The sequence below is a fragment of the Rhea americana genome, unplaced genomic scaffold (assembly GCF_003343005.1).
Source record: "Rhea americana isolate MKP2758 unplaced genomic scaffold, rheAme1 scaffold_48, whole genome shotgun sequence".
NCBI classification, from domain to species: Eukaryota; Metazoa; Chordata; class Aves; order Rheiformes; family Rheidae; genus Rhea; species Rhea americana.
The window spans coordinates 544534-567136 of NW_028186623.1; the positions used below are offsets into that span (position 1 = coordinate 544534).

The following is a 22603-nucleotide window of genomic DNA, read 5'->3' on the forward strand; positions in this document are numbered from 1 at the left end:
ACTAGCAAGATGAGTCGCAACCTCTTCCTCGTATCACCAAGGAAAAGGATCCTGCAGAGACTGATGGCTAGATGGCTAGAATAGTAGCCTTCCAAGCACATTTTTCTTCATTCATAAAATTAGTAGGTACAAATGAAGGACTTTTTCCTCAAAAGTCAATACTTAAGGAAAAAAAGAAAAGAAAAAAAAAAAAGACTGAGGTATAAAAAACCCCACACATAAATAAAGGGAAAAATATTGTGCCACAAAGCAAGAACTAGTAGTTAAAATTTTTGTTTCTCAAACCATACCAAAGAGCAACTTCAGATGCTTTCAAGCAGAAAATGTTTGCTTGCAGTACAGCCCACAAAGCAAATCAAGAATACATAGACCCTAAAACTCCTCCTCTTTTACACTCTCTGAAACATAAYGAGCAACAAGAACACCGTCAGCCTGAAGGCACAGTTTAATGATACTCTGGCTTGAAGAGCTAAAGCCAGTTTAAAAAATTCCTGCCCCAATCTTTTGGCCCCAGGCTACTCTCTCCTACCTCCTCCAACTGCAGCTGCAACTGTTTCAGTGGCTACAGTGCAAGTCCCTGAAACAATCCAGATTAAAAAAAGAGAAAAGAAAATTAAACTTCTTTTGGGAGGATTATTTTCAAATGAGATTAGCTCAGTGATCCACTTCCTAGCACTTCATCCCAGAAACTGTGTCACCCTAACTGTCCTGAGACAGCTCACTGCAGCATGGGAGGTGAGAAGGAACAACCAAAGACAGAAGCTTCTTAAAGCAGTTTATGCAACGTAAGGACTGCAGCGACACATGGCACCCTGACTTGCCTCTTGGCAGCGGGAACTCTCGAGGGCAAATGGACTGCCCTTCTGAGGGGCAAAATCCATTCCTGGATGAACGTCAACCCTAAGCAATTCTACTTAAAATCCTGGAGCCACCTCTGACCTTACCAGAACTGTCATAAGGAGAAGGAGCTCCACCGCCAACTCRGAGCCGGACTAGGCCTCTGGAAAGTGCATGGAAATCAGTAGTCATGGAAATGAGTAGGAATGTTACTGTACTGATGGTAGGACTAGGCTCGTAGCAGAACAGATCAGCCCATTTTCATGAATGAAATGAGAACAGAAATGTTTAATGAAACCAAACATTTCTGCCTAGACGCTGACTACTTCAAAAGCCACAGGTAGGGCTGGGTTTTAAAATAGTTYTATGCACCACAAAACAGGGTCCACCTTCTGCAGCACCTACAAAAGWGCTCTCACTGGGAATCGTTATCAGGATTGCAAAGAAATCAAGTTCTTCACTATAACATCTCATTGAAGATATGCCGAGGAATGCAATGTGGGCAATATATACACAGTACTTTTGACCTAGGTAGGCCTGGCTGTATCGCAGCAGGAATGGATTATACTTGAGAGCATCTGAACAGCCTGCCCATTCCGATGACTGCATCAGCACGCGCTACCTAACACGCTACTCACGTTAGCAGGAGGGGAGCTACTGATCTTCATTTTGCATGAGTTCTGCTCCTCCCCACTACGGTATCAACGTATCTAGAGAAGGTCAGTATACCTCGCACCCACTGAAGCCCACATCCAATCCCTTATAGATACCACAGAGTTGATAAACTTGCTGATGTAATTCAGAACAGCAGCAATTTTCATTTTGAAGCAATGCAAAGTGACTCTGATGTCTYATCTCCTGAGGTCACATATCCTCACGTAATCAGGTCATAGCCACATGCCTACWGATCCTATGCTAGCTGATGAAAATTAAACAAATGAGACACTGTAGCTTCTAGAGTGACAAACAATTTGAAGTCTTAATCAGGGAAAAAGCACTGCTGCAAACCTCTATAGCATCCATTACAAACTTCATTGCAGCAACGCTGAAGCAAAGACAGAGTTAAGACTTACCACTGCAAAGACACACTGTTTTTTGCAATCAGAATCCTCTAGGCCCCAGCAACATCATTTGATCAAATATGAACAAAAAGGAGGCTCTGCTTGCTACAGCACACACCATCACATAGACCTATACAAACACAGCAGTGACCAACAAAAAAAAAAAAAAATCTAGCAAACCACTACTGCATGGAACAAATTAAATAAAAATTTAGGCTAAGGATTACCAACATTTTCAGAGAATAATCCATCACTTTATAATTATAATGCCTGAATCACGGCAAAACATTAATGCCCATTACCTTTAACAAGACAGTATATACTCCGACAGCTTTTGTTTGTCTCTTGGGGGTGGGGAACGGAAGGGGATAGATGAGCATAATGTATTGACAATAGTTTAAAAAACCTTTTTCTTTCTTTTNTGCCTCATTTAGTGTGAACTCTATTAGGTGATGCTGAGTAGGGACTTTATAGCTTCCTGCCAGAGCAGTAAATGTACACTGGGAGAACTTTTTTTCTTTTTTTTTTTTTTTTTTTTGCATTATGGTGATTAATAAGCAGAACATTCAAGCATGGAGCTATTGTAAAACTAATCCTCACCAACCCTATTGAATTGCAATTAAGATTCATCTAGAAGTTTGGAAAATAAGGAGGAGGAGGTCAAACCAGCTCTTCATGAGCTGTCAATGAACGCTGATTAAAAGAAAATGCTTATAAAGACGACAATCCTTTCCATTCCTGCATGTTCCCTTCTACTTTCAAGCAGCTGGGAGCAAGAAAAACCTGACAGATTAAAAAAGCTGTAATTTTTATCTACCAAATAAGTACATTTCAAACAAACAGCATTTACATTGCAAAAACAAAACATGCTTAAAAAAACCAGTATCTTTGGACTAGGGTGGGAGGAAATGAAGAGGGTCAGAACAACCTAATCCAATTTTTGGTGCTCATCTCATACCTCCTCTCAGAATGGCGACTAAACGGGCTAATCACAACCCCATCGCCAACGGCAGCCGTCACAACGGCCTCGCCACGCTGGCACCGGCAGGCAACCTGACCGAGCCCGCCCCAAGAGAAACGGGTGATAATTACAAACCACATTGGGATATGAACAAAGAACATGAAGGTGAAACTGTCCAAAACTGAAGCTAAAATTATGGMAATCTCTTACCTGAAACTCAGGGAATTCAAAGCGGTCACTGACAGACTAAGCCAAACGGGCGTTCGTTGCCACGTAGCTACTACAGATACCACGTACACCACTGAGCACAGTATTCTACACACAGTACAACAAACACAGGCACTTGGGCTCCCTAATGCCTTAATGAACCCAGGCTTAAGTGCCTAACATACACTAATGCATTTTGACGCCTCTGTGTACTTAGGCAATTTGGCAGAGGGCTACTGGGAGCATTCAAAAAATTAGCACTCCAGTGCCATCTTTGTCTTTTTGATTACTCTTATTCCCTGCAACGATAAAAGATGAAGTACTGGTGCTGACATGTAAATATATGATCCAAACGTTTCACTCAGCAAGAGACTGTATTTACTGATGTGCACTGGGTTCGCTTTGGAATGAATTGTGATAGATATGCAAAATGCATGTTTGTGATGGCAAACAGTGGAGCCTTAGGGATGATCAGAGGAATAAAAACAGCTGTGCCTTAGCATCCAGACCCAAATAAAATACTAATATAGAGGTAGTTAACATATCAGAAATGACAGGGAAAGAAAGGGGGAGCTCTGAAAAAGGAATAAGCACTTCTCAAAGAAAATTAATACCCACTGTTAATCTTAAATAGCTGCCACATTCACCCATCATTAAAGCTTCCATTGACTCAATTTTTGAAGCATTCTGTGCAAAAGGACATCTACAAGAGGTACGTTTCAACTTATCAATCCCTTACAGCACAAGAAAACAAACAATCAATTACAACTAAATACATATAGACTAAACACAATGTAAATTTCTTCTTAATTGCTCAGTCTGAGGCTAGAGAAAGAGCATATGAGAACTGGAATGCACTGAAGGAGTGCAGGCATGTAAAAAATGGGGTGCATCGAAACCGCGCATAGTGAGCCACAAATTATTTACCAATCCTGTCTTACAAAATCTAAAACATTCCTTCTTTTTTAAATATTGCACATATGTAGATTTTAAAACAGAAATTCACAAAACGTAAACATAACTAGAATAATTGCTTCTATAGTATCGCCAATGAAAATTAAACGATTGCTCAACATTAGTACTTATTTCCAAAAATAGAGTATCCATTCTGGTTTAATTGAACTCATTTAATTGGCGAACCAAAGTGGACGCCAACGTGCCAATTGAGTGATTGTCCCAAGCTTCCCAGGGACAAGCTCTATGCTGGGAGCTAGCCTGTGAAATAAAACTGGCTCTCGAACCGGGAAGAGGAGGGAGGGAAAGGACCATAGACAACAACACAGTACGCTGCCAAAACCTTAACGAGGCAAAAATGAATTTGATTCATACAGTAATAATAAGGAAAAGAAGTTAYGTGAATAGAAAATGAAATATAGGCTACTGGTCCAATGCCGACTACAACTGTGTTAACCAAACTATTACTGCAGTCCAACGACTGCTCGGTGTGCTACGTACAACATTTCTCTCCTATCAAGGCTTATACTGCCCACGTTATCCCAAACCYCCGCACTACCCCATCGTTATCTTCGTTACAAATGGCACTGTGACCTGTTAGCTACAGTCTGAGCTACGGTGATTCACATGAAAATGCTGCAGAAAAGATACTACAGTTTCCATAGGGTTAACAGAAGGCTTCATAACTCAGACAAGTCAAAAGCCTGGGACCCTTTTACTACGAGCATAAAACTAACCTCCCAACTTCAAGTAACATTTTCCATAGCATCTAAGAAGCAGAATGACTCCAAGTAAAACTTTGCGCCAGTCTTGTATTAAGGCACCTAGAGGACTCAGGTATGTGCACAGCATGCCTTGAAAACACCAGGAGCCAAGTACTGCAGCATTTAGGTGGCCAAATAGCCGAAGCTCATTCCCTCATCAACTAAGTCACCCACAAAGCAGAAGGGAAAACTGAATCACAGCTTCTGTCTATGGAAATTTTCCTCCAAGTTTGAAAACTTTAAACTTTTAGCTTAAAAAAAAAAAACAAAACAAAAAACCCCAGCAGTCACGCATTCAAGAAGTCTTTAGCATTCAATCCATCCGAAAGCAGGATCAGCCTAATAAAACTGTCTACATGCTTACTTAAAATCTCACAACCAGATATCCAGGTGTAAAGTTCTGGCAGTGTTTCATATGCATACAAAGCAAGAACAACTGCACACTACAGGAATAAAAAATCCAAAATGTCGTATTTTGACATGTGAAAGGATATTATATCTACATATCTCAGTTGCTAAAATGAGACCATTTCAGTAAACCACCTTTTTGGAAAGGGCCAAGCAAGCAGGTCTAACAGACTCCACTGTTCTTTGGTTTTTGACACAGTTCCCAGAAGTTTTTGTCTTAGCTTGAATCAGGACTGACATACTCAGAAACACGCCTGTTTTTTTTTAATATTAAAAAAATCAAATAAAAGTAGTATCAAAAACCCTAYGTACTTTTACTGTTTCTACTCTTCTTGAAAAAGCCACAGTCAAAACTGCAATGCTGGGCTAAGTGCCGTACAAACCATGAGAAACTGCCCTGGCACTACAGSAGAGTAAAATCCTTCTTTAAACCTTTACAACTCACTAATATTCACACATTTTTATAAATTGAATTTAAAAATAGCTTTCCCCTCACTCCTGCCCCAGATTTAACAAAGTGATATATTGAGGTCTCATTAAAAAGTCTTCGTTATCCTCATAAAGCATAGTATGTTACCTTACCAAGAATCAAGAGTTGAAAATACTACAKTTCTCAGGATTCATCTGACCTGATATAAGAACTAAAATTCCKTATCGGTCTAATGCCTGGGCATCTTCACGGTGTTTGTAGGCTTGTATTTTTCCTGAGAAAATTTCAGCAGTCTAAGGTAAAAAGGATGACGTATACCGAGCCTGGACTGTCTGCGCTCCAATTCACTTCTTCCTTTGCCAAATTCAAGAATTCACAGCGGTCACAGTGATTTTGAGCATGCATCATCCCAGGCAACCTGGTCGTGAACCAGTAATGCTTGAGGATACTACAGTTACCATCTCCAAAGCTCATTATGGGYAGTCATCCTTCTAGGTCCCCAGTGGTGAACCAGGGGTGAGAGAGGCTGACTTACTCAAGATGAAGAATTTGTGGGCAAAGCCATGAAGCTGAGTGCATCGGGAAAAGCAAAATCAATGGAACTAAAACAAGGATGGATGCAGCAGTTGAATTTAAGCCCCACATCCAGCAGTGATTTACTCATGAATGAATCCCTGCAGACATTCACTGTAGGACAAGAGCCTGTATCCTTGTGCTCAGGACACCAAGGAAAATCATGAGAAATCTCACAGTAAATAAACTTGACAYAGCTTTAGGGACTCCAATTTTGAAAGCTTCCAGAGCTGGAAGAAGTRGCAGACAGTGCAGCTACCTTTTTCAAAAATATAAAAAAGAAAAATCCTATTTCTAGCTCTGGACTCAGAGCTAGATGTACCTTATCTCCAGCGCAGGACTGCCTATCAGCTGAACGTAGCTTCAAAATGGTGGTATCTTTCTGTGACAGCAGAATTTTCAAAGGGTGCGTGAATACAGACTTTCACAGCTCCTCTTTTAATCCTGCTTCTCCATAAAAGCTAGACAATGGGAGAGAAAGGCAATGGAGAAAAAGACCGGCAGGGACCGAGAGACGGGACGCGCGTGTGCCCCTGTGCCTTCACGCTGCTGCTAGAGGCTCTCAGCAGACTGCTTTCACAACGTTGTAACTTACTGGATTCTTAAAGAGGTGCCCAGCGCTAGCCAGACAGTCAACAATAGAAGGTAACTGTAATGTTACAGAAAAATACCAATTTATGCTAAGGTTAACRACAGGCTGAAGACAGCTCTTTTGTAGGGTGGTATAAGAAATTATTGTAAAAAGGCTCTTTCACAACTTTTCCTTATTACATGGAAACTGAGTACTCTCCATTTACTATGAGGAAAAGATGTTCTTCTCCTTTAAAATATGCTTTCTCAGAGGAGGTTTAGAAAATCCATAAACAGCAAAATGACTTGGCTCAAATACAGCTTTTCATCTCCAGAAGTCAAGAGCATTTTACAAAGAAAGTCAGTATCATCAACTCCACTTTCCAAACTGGAGCAGAGAAAGAAAAAATGCATGTTTGAAGGTTACCCAGCAGGCGAGTTGTGCAGAGGGAATAGGAGCCTGAGACAGTGAGGAAAACAATATATCTAATAAGACCAAATTCTAAAAATACAGAACGTAAGTAGGGGGAGATATAAAATATGACCGTCCTCAGGGACTGGTCGGGCAGCTGTCCTGTTACCTAACTCCTATGAAGTCTGTCCATCTAGTGCTGCGTCTCGTTCAGCCTAGTTCTCCAATTTAGTGCATTTCATAGTACTGCAGAGTTTTGTGAACCACCAGAAATACCGCAAACAAATCAGATCTCCGATACAAAATCGCTTGGCTTTCTGCTAGATCATAAACRCTAACAAGAAGTTTGAAACAGCAGGTGAAAGTACAAATGATAAACATAAAGAGATGAAGGTAGCATCGACCAAAGGACTGGAGTTACTCAGGTGCCAAGAGTTAATGTCAGAAACATTAAAAATAGTTTCTGCTCTGCCTAAAATATTCTCAGTACAGGAGGACATTCAATYGCCATACATTTAGAAAGATCTTTATTGAATTTATTTAAGAAAAAGCTTTGGAAACATAAAGGACTTGAATAAATTAACAATAAGCACTTCCAGATACRTTGCAGATAAAACAGAGAACGGGGACAACTAGTATGTTGCTGTAGCTGCGAACACATAAATCACCTTSTCCCAAACTACAAAAACACGTACAAAGGCAAAGTTCAACAGCCAGACGAGTTAGCATCACAGGTCCGTTTACCGTGTCAGAATTTCCCAAGCTCTCTGTATTGTTGCTCGTCTCAGCATTTATTCACCTGGCAGAGTATGAAATTAATTTAAAGYGACAAAGCTTTGCACCCCATCAGGCCACCAGCTGCCTACCACGGGAAGCAATGGAGCAGCACATTACACAGGTAACGCCACTACCTGGAGGCTGAAATAAAAAGCAACAGCAAAACCTGAAGTCTGCGATAGTTTAAACAYCTACTAACCCAAAATTAAATTTATTATGCAGCTGTGAGAAACTCGCATGGCATGCAAATAGCCTTGGAAAAGGCTGAAGCAGAGGCTGCGTGAAGTGCAAAATGAGGAAAGAAAGGAGGGGAAGAAATCTCAGGCTTAAAACGATCGGGAAGAAGAGAGACTGCAGTAGACGGWCAGTTTAAACAGAGAGTAGAAAGTAACAGCATCAAGCACCTAGCATGAGACTATCCTGTGACCACCACCTGCAGACTGGTCATCAGGCAGAGGCTGAAACTGGAAGTTTGAGCCACTCAACACCGTAAACTCCAGAAATGGAGCAAGTCAAGTTCTTCTACCCATGCACAGATTATTCAGAAGGTCATGATGTCAAAACACCACCGTAAGCACAAAACGCAGCCATCACAAATTCAAGTTCAGTAGCTTTATTCATAGCCTTATGCTTCAGCAGACCAGCGATCGAMAGGAATGTTAAGAAAACTTTCTTAATTAAGATTTCCTACCAAAAGYCAGTACCTTGAGATGGCCAAACAGAATACGTTTAGTAAGTATTTCTGTGAATAAGACAACAAGTTGCATTTTCCCTGGAATATGCATAACAATGTTCAAAATGCTCAACATTTTGTCATTAAATCTTTTTTTTTTTTTTGAAAAGTGCAAAATACTTATCAGTCTTATTTTGAAACACTTTAGTCATGGAAAAGAAACTTTTCTCTCAATGCAATAACAGACAATTTAGTGTTTACAARAAGTGACTAATCTTGGAAATGAACAATTTTTCAATATCTCACTTCTGAAACATCAAGCCAATTATTTTGGTGATACTTATAAACATATCTGGGAATGCAGGAACTCACTTCCAAGCCATTTAGGAGAAGGCAATATTTATAATAGTGTTCATAAGCGATGAGTAATTCTACCAACTCTATTAATAATCACAAATGTGATATCGGTAGAAAAACCTCACAACACTTCTTGAATCATGATCTTGAATTAGACACAGGAATAGATAAGGAAGATTCTGAGACATTATTCAGCTGAGGACAATTCTTGCACCTCCTGGAAAGCTGTGCCTTCGCACAACAGTGCTCATCACAGCAAACTCGTTTTCATTCAGGTCTCCATTCATCCTCCTTTGTTTCCTGGTGCAGACAGTAGTCTCGGGTTGCTGCAGAAGGTTTCAGGAGGTGCTCAGTACCCTAAGTGCCTGCAACCAGTCCAACATCCAGCAAGCACCGGTGTAGTTTCTGCATATTATGCACAAACCTAGGTTGATCTATAGAACTAAACAGTACAAACTGCCCGTGAGCACAGGGACCTTCATGAGAAGAGGGCAAGTGTCAAGCCAGAACAAGGGAATCTTTCAGGCACYGTAAATCAGCAATGGAAAACAAACAAACAAACAAGCGAACAGTAACAGATGAGGTCTGCCAGGCACCTTGTGTTACCAGCGCAGACTGACCGAGAGACCCACRCACCTGAGACACACCCTGAGGTTACCAACACCACAGAGTCAGCAGTGATTTACACAGGACACCTGGCRTTAGGATGCTGAGAAGCAGCGCTGGGAGGATGGAAGCACACGCTCCCAGCCGAACCACATCGACCAGAACAGTGTTCTCAAACCGGCAAGCACGCCTGTGAACTGCTGGCCAAGGCAGAGAAAAGTGGGGGGGGAAGAATAGACACTCTATATATAAAGGAAGTGTCCATTGCAAAGAGGCATTAACAGTGAACGAGCAAGGAGTTAAGCAGACGGACCAGCGCAGGAAATGCCAGCAGACAAGAATGCTGCTGGGGCCAAAGTTCTGGTTTTGGTTTTTGGCTTGAAAATAAAGTTTGGAACAAAATATTATCATTGTACTTGATAGGTTTTCAAGATGCTTTGACTACAGTAAAACAGAGAACTCATTTTCGTTCCCTTCTTTAAAAATTAAAAAGAGTAAGGAAGGTTTATTACCTATACTTTTTCTGAATATTGTGTATAAAGAATAGTTCACCCAAAATACATCTCATCTGACCTTGTCAGACATTAATGGTATTTTAAACTTTAAATAATCCGCTGAGATGAATGTTCATGTTCCAGTGAATTTGGAATACAAAAAYGTCCTGCTTGCTGGCTTCATGAATAGCACTGTTTCACTTGAACTGTATCTCAGGAAAGCTTATTCAGYTTGTGAAAATCAGTGAAGCTGAAATGCATGCTCTCTCACAGTAGGGCACAGTGTAAATTCAGAGTATCTTGCATCCTTCCTGTAAAGGTCATTTGGAAAGGTGTTGCTATGTAAAATACACATGCATGTGTGACAAGATCACAAGTTCTAGACAAAGAAAACCTGTTACTCAGATCTTCAACGGGAGTATTAAGGATTTTATGTTGTGACAAAAAGAAGCAAGAAAATCTTAAGGAATCTATCTACTGCTACACTTCAAGAAGAGTGAGCTCGATTTACAGAGTCTCATCTTTCTCTRCACTGCTGGAGTTAAACCTAGGCAATATGAGAAACCACTACAAAATAACCTGCATGTTCAAATTAAGTGCTGCTATTAAGATACACATGCTACTGGTTAAGATACACTATATGAAGAATGCCGCAGAAAGTCTCATCATAAGACTATGTGAAAGCCATGGAAACACTGGGAATGTACCATAACACAGTGCAGAAAGAAGTGAAACATTTTTCGACAGCCCTGCAAATCCAAGGTAGAAGGAGCAAATACATAAAATATCTACTGAGCAACAATGAAAACTGTTTTTATTCACAAGGGCCTTGGATTTCCCACACAGACCCAGGACTTCTCCACACATCTTCAACCTCATCCATCAGCTGAATCTGACTCCTCTGCAGTAGAGCTAAACTTACCCCATCTCCAATGTTCCTGCTGCACTACCTGAAGTCCAGAAGCGGGGAAGGTATGGCTTTCCCCGGCTGAAGCTCTGCCACTGCCATGTGATCTAATGCTAGGAACAAATTGCCCCAGGTCCCACATCGCAGCAGGCAATATGAGACATGCTGCTCAGATGTGAAGCATGCCCTTGAGGGTATCACTGCTGTCCTGCAAAATTGARACCTTCCTCCATAACTAAGATCTGCCACAAAATGCAATTTCTCCTTGAGCTTAGTAGGCTAATGAGGCAATGTAGAAAACCTGAAAATAATAAGCAGTATATAGCCTCCAAAGTCTCCTATATTGAAACAAGGCAGGAAAAGCTTCTTTGAAGTAAGATAACTTCACAAAACTATCTAACCAGATTGCCTTCTTCGGTTAATAAAATAACTGACTTTCCAGGTTCAGCAAATGCTAGAGGCAGTTGGGGAAAGCAGACCGCAGGGACTTCGCTCACTTGTTTAAAAAGAAAACAAATAAATCGAATACACACACTTGTCCGTGGCTTGCTGCCCACATGTCTTCATTCAGCACGGGAACAGAACCTCCGTGGTTACTCTTTTGCATTTCTGTTCAGTCTGATGGCACATTAGCTTCAAGTCTCATGTTTTTTTTCTGTAGACTTAGCCAACATTTGCTAAAATCTTTTTCCACAATGTTGTACGCTTCAAAGAGCATGTTTTCACAAGTTCCCTTCATGCTCAAAATACTTGCTGAAAAAGAGGTTAATATGAACTGAAAATCCTTGTGACATTATGGACCTTTTAATTGGTTACTAGATCTGCTTTGGGGCACATATTAATAGGGCAGAAATGTTATGTGTGCTCATTCTCTCTCTCATACAAATTCCCAGAGAAAGGAAAGTAGCTCAGTATTCTTGAAACTAGTATATAATCCATTTAAAAATCTGAAACTCAGGAAATATAAATCAAAGTCTAATTAGAAAATAAAAGAATCAGCAGTGCAGGATATTCTGTTCACAACTGAAAATAAAGCATATATAAAATGCAGCAAGGTGTTTTACCATAGCGCTGAGAGTCTCCTCCCAGTCTGGCCTTTCTCGGGGATGGATGCTTCTCTGAAGCTCTGGCACAAAGTCATCTTCTTCTGAATGTACAGAGGACTTCATCATTCTGGAAAAAAGGACAGATAAGTTTGGTACTCAGTGACAATCTGTARGTAACCTTACATACGGATCTGTCATGGTGCTCAGTTAACTGGCTCATGTGACAAATGCTTCTATATCCAGAAATCCTGAAGATAAAATTTTAAGTTTCTCTTTCTTCCTCATTATACAAGCAGGACAAATGAATCTGATGGAAAAATCTGCACTTTCTAACCAATCAGGTAACCAGGTAATTTCATTTCATCGACACCAGTCTTAAAACACAGAAAAATAAGAAAGATTAATTTTCTGTACATTTCAACAAATTGCCTATATTGCGCAGGCAAACAACATTAACCTTATCAAGAGAAATATGAACACTTGATCCTCAGCTGTCTCTGCATTATTTTGCCTAAAAAACTGACAGTAGCTTTTATATCTTAGCCTCAATTCATGTCCTAAGGCCTGAGCCATCAGCTCTCATAGCTCTTACTGATCCTATCTGCAAGTGTGAGTGCCTTCAACTGCCCCAACTCTGCAAGGATGAGCTCAAATCAATCTCAGTCTATCAAGGTAAGCATTTCTTCAGATAAAGAGCTATCTTTCAAATATGCCATGAAGTGAATTTTAAGCCTGTACAGAGATCAGAGACTCAAAATTAGATGGAAAGAAAATACTCATAAAAGCTTCTCAGCCCATCCCTGCAACAAGCCTTGCTGTTACAAAAAGAGTGCCATTAAAAATTGCACCTGCTGGCCATACAAATGTGCCTTTGCAGGGATTATGGTGCAGGCTTGAAGCACCAAAAGTCTGTTGGAAACTCCACCACATAAGAAATCAGTACTTATTTTAACTTGCTGGTTGCAAAGAAAAGGTTTACAAAATCAGAGATCAAAAYTCAAAACACAAGAGAGAAACTTAAACCCCAACATTTTTAAAGTCAACCTCATGATTTTGAAAACAGCAAGGTAAGGCTTTGCTCAAGATTTCAAAATGTTTGGGTTTGGCACTATTGCAACTGTATTAAAAGAATCTAAACAAATCATCCCACAACGGCTTAACACCATCAGATAGCGTGATGGAATGAAAGTAAGAGGAGAGTAAGATAAGATCCACCTTTCTACATCACTACTCAAACAAAAAGCTTATCAAATGCATGCTATCTTGGACTATAGGTTWGAAAATAACATGACCGAATTTAAATCTTTAAGATCATTTTGGATAACAAATGAATTTACTATACAACTCCTCAAGGTTACAGCAATTCCACTTGGATTTCTCATCAGAAAGCTGGTTTCCTAGCATTTTCCACCCAAGAAAATGCTATTTCCTTTTGACAAGCACATTTTTTTAATATCTAAAACACTGCCAGTAACATAGGGCTGCCCAAGGACAGGAAAAAAAAATATGGTTGGCTCTGTGTATTTCACTCAAGAACTTTACTGATTGTCTTCAAATGTCATTTAATGACAACTTGACCTTCAGATCTGACAGATTTTCAGAAATTTCTCAAGATGGAATAAAACAATTTAGATACACAGATGCACAGGATTAAACRGGAATTTTTAGCTAACAGCTCATTTATTTTTTCCAAGCTTGGTATTCCTCCTACAATTATATAAGCAACATTCACACGACTTGACTATGCTGTTTCCAAAACACTGACCTTCATTCATACAGAAACAGCCAGAAAAATCCAGAGTCTGAGTGAGCCAAATGAATCACCAGTGCAAGATCTCAGTTTGGGATTTTCAAGCAGTAAGGATCCGGCTCAGCGCTTCATTGCTGTGCATAGCTAATGGCCAACGGCAGGAGTAAGTATGTTACMATAAGGATGGCCGACTGCCTCCAGCAACAGTTTATCCTGGGATAGTTTCAGGTGATAGAGGGAAACGTTCAGATGGAATGACACTTCCTATCCTGTGTTGCAAAAAAACCTGCAGCAAATCCAGGTCCTACTTTAATGAACCAGACATAATCCTGACAGGCCATTTAGGTTCAATGTAAGGTAAGCATTACTTTATAGAAGATTTATCATGCAGAAGCTACAAACCAGGAGAGGGTGGAAAATTGAGATTATAAAATATATGTATACAAACTTGATATATATTACACAAATTACATGCTTACTGGTGGCACACTGAAGTTACTGGGAGTTCTGACCATGCTGTCAAGAGGAAAACATGTTCTACGCACGACTTTATCCCTTTACTGTAAAGCACAACTCACTCCTGCTGCAGAAACAGACATTTAAGACAGCAAAACACAAAAGAAAAAAAAATGCAAAAAAAAAATTCTTTTTACTGACAAATATGCAATAACTTAAAAACAAACAGAAATACCTGGCCAGAATAAAACATTTTCCTGTGCCCTTCTCCTCCTAGCATGACCATACGAGAAAGTGAAGCGAGATGAAGACTCAGATACTTCAAGGTACTTCAATACTGCTGTTGGCTGTGGTGTAAGTCGCAGCACAGAAAACATTCTGTTTTAAATAATCTTGAAAATCAGGCCTAGGTTTCTAGGTCTCTGCTTTCATAGTGTCTCWGACAAACATGGGTATCACAGCACCCAGTACTTTCTACAGGTGCCTGATCTATTCTCTCACATTACCTGCAAACTTACTATGCATACAAAACTCCATGATACAACTCTTCCCAAACCCTTCCCACTGAGCTTCTGAAACTCATTCTTCCTATTCTGCCTAACGAAGGTGTTCTGGACTTTGACTAGAAACAAGCAAAGCTCTACGTGTACCATTGCATACTTCAAACAACCAGTCTGGGAAGCATTTGCTAGATTCGTTTACAGGAATACTCTAGTACTGCCAGAAATCAAATACTTAGTCACAGTACCACAAAATATTAGAAATGATATTTAAGATTTTCTCTCTAACAGCATTATAAACATTGGACAACCTTCTGTGAACCATTATTAATCTGCACTGTAGCTATTTAATTCCATGCCGTCTGAGCCAAAACAGCAAGGAAGACAAAAGACGCTAAGGATAGTGTTAGTCCCTTATATTCCCAAGCCTACTGGCTTTTTTCCTCATGGCCCCTAATCTAGATGAAGGAAAATAACCTTTGTAAATTAGCAACACTGAAATATTGGCAGGAGAAGGGCAGGGAGGGAGGAAGAAATGCAGCTACTCAAGACGCTCCTTTTGTCAAAGCTGTTTCAAGAGATTTTACAGGAACCCCACACTCTCAAGGACGCCACGGAGAATGAAACCACAGCTCAGATCTCAAGAGAAGCTGCTATGGAAGGACTCAAAGGACTGGCACCTATCTGCAACACCACTTCCAGGCATTATATCTTCACACGCTCCCAGCTTTTCTTCTGGACCTCCTACAGGAACGTGGCTACTAATTTTCAAAGCTGCAGACCTGTATTTTGCTGGGAGTCCCACTGTAAGCCCCAAAATAAGAAACCAAAGAACACACAGTCACTGAAAGGAACATCAAAGAAAACGGTCCTCTGGGCATGTAAAACCATAGAGCCACATAGCTGGGGCAAGGAGGTTTCTAGCAGTCAGACAGTACGATTTTTCCTAGCCACAAGGATGGGCAAGAGGGGTTTGAAGTAGGTATATAACATATAAGCACATGTCTAAATATTTGTATGTGTATTTGACATTATTTTGATTTATAGAGCAAATAAATAGCACAACATACATGCGTCTAWCTCACCACACATGTCAAGATGTAACAAGACTAACTACCTTGTTTCTGCCATAGATTGTTTTTCACAGGAGGGGAAAAAAACTAGTGTTTACATAAAACACTGACATAGACATTTTGTAAGCATTAAAGGCCAAACAAACAAAAGAACCAGCTTTGTTGTGTACATTTGGCCCTTTCATGGAAGTTATAAATGACTGAAAATTAACTACAAAATTTAATATTAGCCATAACAACAGATACACAATTTTATTTAAATGTCACTTCTCCRGCTGTTCAGCAGCTCTGAATTCCCTTTACCTGGAATCTGACACCGCTGTATTAATAGAAGTTCTGTCTGCATTGAGCAATCTCTCTTCAGATGAATGAATCCTTCTTCATTGTAAATTGAGAATCAAATGTACTGGAACCAATGTTTACAGGACATTTCACAAAAGACACAGCCTGCGTCCACACCCATTCCTTAAACTTCTCTAGTAGGTCAATTTATGAATTTCAAGTCAGAGCTGGCCTATATGTATATACATTTGTATCAAGAAACCATCTATTATCCCTTTTCAGGTTCTCAAATCTAATTTATCCCATCAGTTATGACATTTCTATGTCTGCTGATGAGTATTTAAACTATTTCAGTTACAGAGCTGTACTGCCTTCCTGAGCACATTCCCCAGCTGTTGTGCATTACTGAGCATTAAGCCCTACCTCTGCACGCTGTTCACCCACTGCGCTGCGATGCYTTGCAAGCACCAAGCGCCTAGAACAGACAAGGCAGGCCAGATGCTTTATAAAACCAGAAAATCAATATTCAGACTGATATCCATACTTTACCATTAGTCTATGTGTACATTGTATATATTGTAAAATTAAATAAACTTCCACTAGAAAGTAACTTTCTCTAGAGCAGGGTTTGAAACAGTCCCACATCCACAAAACCCAAATATTTCCACATATCTGTCTGCACAAGAGATTAAGAACCAGGAAAATTAGTTTTGTGGGAAAAGATCCTTAATTTAAAGGAGGAGGAAACAAGRCAGCTACTCTAAGAACTGTGGGGTTCCTAACAGCAGTTTTGTACTCCGTATTGAGTTTCTTTGACACATACTATGTTTTATCACTGGACCACAGTGGTTTAAGTAGCACAGTTATCACGGATTTCGGTGTCATCCAGGTGCTGATGACACACAGATTAATCGCTCTCCTCTAGGAGGACATGAGGGTGTTGACAAACTACTTTCAGAGGTGCTTGATGGTTCAAAAGCCATGTGCTGGCTGGAATTAAGCATTTTGAATGCCAGACTCCTCACATCAGAGAGTTAATTGTCTGCCTGACAGGTATTCATTTCGAGCTATGTATTTTTTAAAATTAAACACCAGTTCTGATCTTTAGGTTTTCTTCCCAAGGGAGCATCAGGCATTTCAGCTTTCCCTTCGGCCTCCCCCCTCAAATGAATTTTCCTTCTGACCTCAATTTAGGGGGTGGGGGCTGATAATAACTGATTTACTAGCGTATTTATTATTTACACAGCACTGCTGCTGTGCCTGGAGATTTCTCAACCAATGCAAAAGCATGGCTCTGCCCTACAGAATTTATGATTCAAGAGGATTTAGAACTCCACAGACAGTGATGTTTTCTGAAATATAAATTCTACCCAAGAAGCCAAATTTAAATAAGGTCTTTGCAGACACAAATCTATTCTGAAAACCAACGTGCTTCAAACACTATCTGATAAAAACTGGTATTTATGCTGCTCAAATAGTCTGCATAGAAGGCCAAAACGACACAATCTTTATCAGGGCACTAAAAACATAGCACAGAACAGGCGCTATATTGCTTCCAGGAACTGTACACCCACTTGGTTGATCTTCCTTGCTCCTGGCAACCGTGTTGGTCTTCCATAAGCACTTCTCAGTTTGACAGCGTTAGCAGACACTACTCAAGAAAAAGGAGAACAGCGGAGCCAGCAGACTGAAATCTAAGTGTGTAATGCAGTGCTGCAAGTCTAAGAGTAGTAGCATTATGCAGTGCTTCTGGGCACCCCCACAAGAACTGGCAGAACATTTTGTAGACAAATGAGATYTGGGTTTACTTTAGGCTTCAGGAGTTCACCACAGGTAAGTCACTGTGCGGAAGACTCAAGCTAACGCTGAGCGTGTCGATCTTCCACGGCACAGCGTAGCAGCCTGATTGCAGCGCCTCTGTCTCCCCCACTGCAAAGAGAGGTCCCAGGCTACAAACCCATACCTCTCGATCACCAGCACGGAAAGATATGCCGACAGKGAACCAATACAAAAGATACCTGAAAATCCTGCTTTAGAGGGCTTAAAAACAATTGATCAAGACGATGTGTCACAATGCTACAACGAATATCGCAGAGTCATAGAATCRGTAAGGTTGGCAGGGACCTCTGGAGATCATCTAGTCCAACCTCCCTGCTCAGCAGGGTCACCTACAGCATGTTAGACGGGCTTACATCCAGGTGGGCCTTGAACATTTCCAGAGAAGGAGACTCCACCACCTCYCTGGGCAACCTGGTCCAGTGCTCTGACACTCTCACAGTAAAGTTCTTCCTTATATTCAGGTGGAACTTCCTGTGCTTCAATTTCTGTCCACTGCCTCTTGTCCTGTCACACGGGACAACTGAAAAGAGTTTGTCCTCATCCCCTTGACTCCCTCCCTTCAGGTACTTATTCACATTGATAAGATCCCCCCTCAGTCTTCCCTTCCCCAGAGGAAGGCCTAAAGAGGCCCAGCTCTCACAGAATACATACACATATATGTATATATGCATGTGTATATATATATATATATTTTCATTGTAGCATTGTGACACCTCGTCTTGATCTATATATATAAATATATATAAAAAAAACATATAAAATGTCAACATACAGCATATGAAAGCAGAATTATTAAGAGGACTCTTCATATTATATGGATTGTTCCTTATCACGATGAGGAAAGCTGAAAAAACTAGCAAACAAGAATTGAGAGATCTGACCCAAAGTGCGTGAACAACTGGACAAAAAGTTGGAATAAAATGAAAAACACTGATATTTCTTTATTTCTGATATCAAACTTATATCACAATAGCTATGCATTAGCTACGCATTTGTTAAAAAAAAAAAAAGAAAAAAAAACCCCAAGCCCACACCTCCCCCACCCACACCCAATTCCCAATTTTCCAAATGAACAGTGCATCCACAAAACTAAAACTAATACAGTGGAAAGGAAGAGAATAATCATGCAATATGGAAAGCAGAGATAGCCCAAGAGCCCTAGGGAAAATAAAACGAGAGATGGGAATTGAAGGCTGACAGTGCTGACCTGAAAGAGGATTTAATTTCCATGTTTTAAATCAGCACTGTCAACACCTTATTGATTACATTACGTCCATCTGTATTACATAAAATAAGATTTCTAAAGTCTGTCTGAAGGATGGAGGATGAGAGAAAACCTATAAGGTCAGCTTAAAACACACCTCATAAATAAACAAATGGTAAATGGATTGCATTTAATCCTCAACCACTAAATGAAAACCTGGCATAACAAAATGGTTTATTGTGATTGAYTGTATGCCCTACAAAGGCAAAAGCCGTAACTGCAGCTCTTGACAGAAGTTCATAGAGTTGGAAAGCCAAAATCCAATTGTTTAGGAAGCCACTGGTAAGAAAAAGTAATAGAGTAACATTATATTACAATGAAAGGATATTAAAAAGCACACATCATCACACATTATTAGTGAACATGAATCAAACCATGTTTCTGCAAATTATTCTATGCTGTAGCTCTGCTAATTCAGATAAGGAGGCACCTATTGACCAGTTTTATATATTTAGATCAGYGGTTTTCAACTTGTGGTCTGCTCGCCTGTGAGAGTCTGCAAACTGTTACTTTGGGCCCTCAAAAGTTGAGCAGGAAAAACGTGTTCGTTTATGTTGTGCAGCAATTTAGTAAATGTGAACCTTTCATGGAACGTCCCCAGGAAAATCTGTACATTTGTCCAAACAGAGAAGGTACGGGAATACAGGTCTTAGCAAGATCATCACTACTACACATACAGGTGAATTTGATTTTACAGGACATCATGAGGTAYGGCATAGTCTTAAAATAGTTTTCAGTATCAAAATTTCTAACTTTTCCTACTTGCAAATTCCAAATAGAGAYTGGAAAATCATACCTACACTCAGGAAAGCAACGGTAAGTTGGAGATCACCACTATTAGGGTAGAGTTGAATGAAGAGCACGACTGCTAATATGAACAATTGTTATTCAACTCCTTGTCTAGGAGATGGTTTACAAGGTCACAAAAAAAATTTCAAGCATATTCTTAGTTTGGGGGTTTCTGTTCCTACAAAATGATTTCTAAAAAATTACTTTCTTGCTCATGTATCACCAACTATTAAATTAGACACTAACAATCTGCCAGAAGAAAAATCTTTCTCCTCCTTCCCCTCACCCCCCCCCACCCTTTGCATTAACCTTTCACTTAGGAGTATATAACAGTTTTTAAATGGATTTTTAAAATGAAAGGTAGAAAGTTTTAAATAAAAGGTTTTTTTAAATCAGCAGTATCACCTGATTATTTTTAAAAAGTAACATAGGGGACATGCCAGTGCTTCCACTGCTAATATATCTCTACAGTGCTGAGGAGAGAAGGCCAGCAGTACTGCAGAGAGTAATTAACATATTGTTTCCTTGCCCTATTTCAGTTCTCTSGATGTGCTTTTAATAAAGGCTCTGATATGGTTATCTAGTTAAATTATCTTTGCTCAAGGGTTTAACTGAATTTTCAGACTTCAAAATATGTGTGTTGTTTATTAATTTGCATGAATATTTAAATCATAGCCTCTGAGCTGCCAAAGAAAAGTTCTATGAGAACTAAGAAGAGTTGAAGAAGATCTGAGAAGATCAGATCAGGTGGAATTTAAAACCTGTGAGCAAGTCTGCAGAGGACAGTTTGCGTTTTAGCAAAAAGCAGTCAACAGGCAGCCTGTCTCATCTCCTTCCCTGGTTTACTCAACATCCTTGAAACAACACATGCATACACACATATGTTACTTCACACTATCCCTTCTGATCCTCAGCTGGAAAAAGCAAAGCCCCCACCAGCCCACATGTCCATATTCTAGTGCTTGAGGGCACTGCATATGTTCTCATTCATACATACTCGGGCTGGCTGTCCAGGTGACCAACTTTGCTGAGCCAGCTATGACAGCTCTGCCAGCAGGCCCTCAACACCACTGGCTCAGGTAGGCTCTTCATGGCCATCAAGGGGTAAGCAGGGATGCTGGGAGAGGAGAAACCAACTACACACTACAAAACCCAATCCATTACTGTTATTTTTCTCAAAGCAAGAAACGGTTCGGCAGGCACACTRCAAGATGACTCCCAAACCACCTTATGTAAATCATCTCTATGTCTGAAAGCAAAAGAGAATAAAGGCTCAATAGACCCACCTTCTTTTTATTCTGYTCTTGCCCTATAATTTTGGTAGCTTTGCTTACTATGTTCCCTGTCTCATCCGGTTCTGTTTTWTGGCTCAGATCAGTAGCACCCATCTCTTCCGCAAAGTACATAACTAAGTAGGGACTGGAACATGCACTTAAAAGCTTTGTTGAATTGGGCTTTAATAACGTGCATTCAGTTTTTGCATAACTGGAATTTCTTGGAATATTCAGCTTTTACATGTTTTGAGCTATGTTCTTAGTTATTAAAAAGTTTTATAAAAATAATCATCRAATTTTCATGCTTTTGCATACATACATTACTTATCAAACCTAAAACCTAACACTAGCAACTACTGGAAAAAAAAGGTGCTTCAGCACATGKACTAATTAAGTGCAATCAACTAATCAGTTACAATTAGCCTTGCATACTGTTAAGTGACAACTGTTCATAACATGAAACAACATTTAAACTTGTCCAGTCAGCCAGGTGCTTAGCAGGGAAATCCTTTCTCTGCCTAAGCATTTGTATGGAGCCAATCACCTACCCAGAGCTCCCTTTTGTTTCAGCAAACTGACTGCAAAAAATGACTGTGTTTGTATGGATAACTCAACACAGTCATGCCCCACTCTGTGGGGGGACTCAGGGGGAAAAAACATGCAAAGCAGACTTGCCAGTGAATACTCGCTGGGGATGAACGGTTGTAACCCCAGATAATGGAACGCGATCTGCAGAAAAAAAACTAGTGAAGRTAAGCATAAGAAATAAGTAAAGAATAGCTCCAGGCATTCTGATGGCTTAAATTGCCAGTGGCCCTGGCACGTTTGCGGCAGTATTTCTACCTGTTCTGCTGCCATAGCTGGTCTGGGCCGCTCACCTGCTACTCTTGCTTCTGATGCAAGGATGAGAAAACGCAGGTGGCAGCAGTAAGTAAAGCGATAAGTAAAGTGTAGGGGTGACAAGCGGAAGCAGCATTTGAGAGCTGAATGCAGACCAGAAGACATAGGAGATGTAGGGGTCAAAGTGTCTCGCCGCGGTTCAGAGTACGTTTTCCGCTCCAAGCTTATGCAGAACACCAGTGTCAGCACTACAAATAGCCCCCRTGTTGACGCAGTCTTTGAGATTTGAAAAAAAAAAAAATACCTTGCCCTTTTGGAATAATTTGCAACTGGTAAATATCTTTTTCAGAAATATATAATTAAAAAAAAAGCATGGAAAAAGAGACCATTGATCTCCTTTGTCTCGTGTTCTCAARGATACAGCTGCAACCACTACTAGCCAATCATTCTACCTTCAACACCCACACATGCATTTCTGGTTCAAAAGCATTCGAGCTGC

General features: G+C 40.2%; 1 protein-coding gene across 3 annotated transcripts in view; it reads right to left on the bottom strand.

Annotated features, from left to right (window-relative positions):
- ARHGAP32 (Rho GTPase activating protein 32) overlaps positions 1–22603 on the bottom strand; it is a 193947-nt gene that overhangs the window by 151021 nt on the left and 20323 nt on the right. For all 3 annotated transcript variants that reach the window (XM_085316757.1, XM_085316756.1, XM_085316755.1), the window contains exon 2: positions 12056–12164. In XM_085316757.1, coding sequence (XP_085172883.1) covers positions 12056–12164 — 109 coding nt within the window. The remainder of the gene's footprint in view (positions 1–12055; positions 12165–22603) is intronic.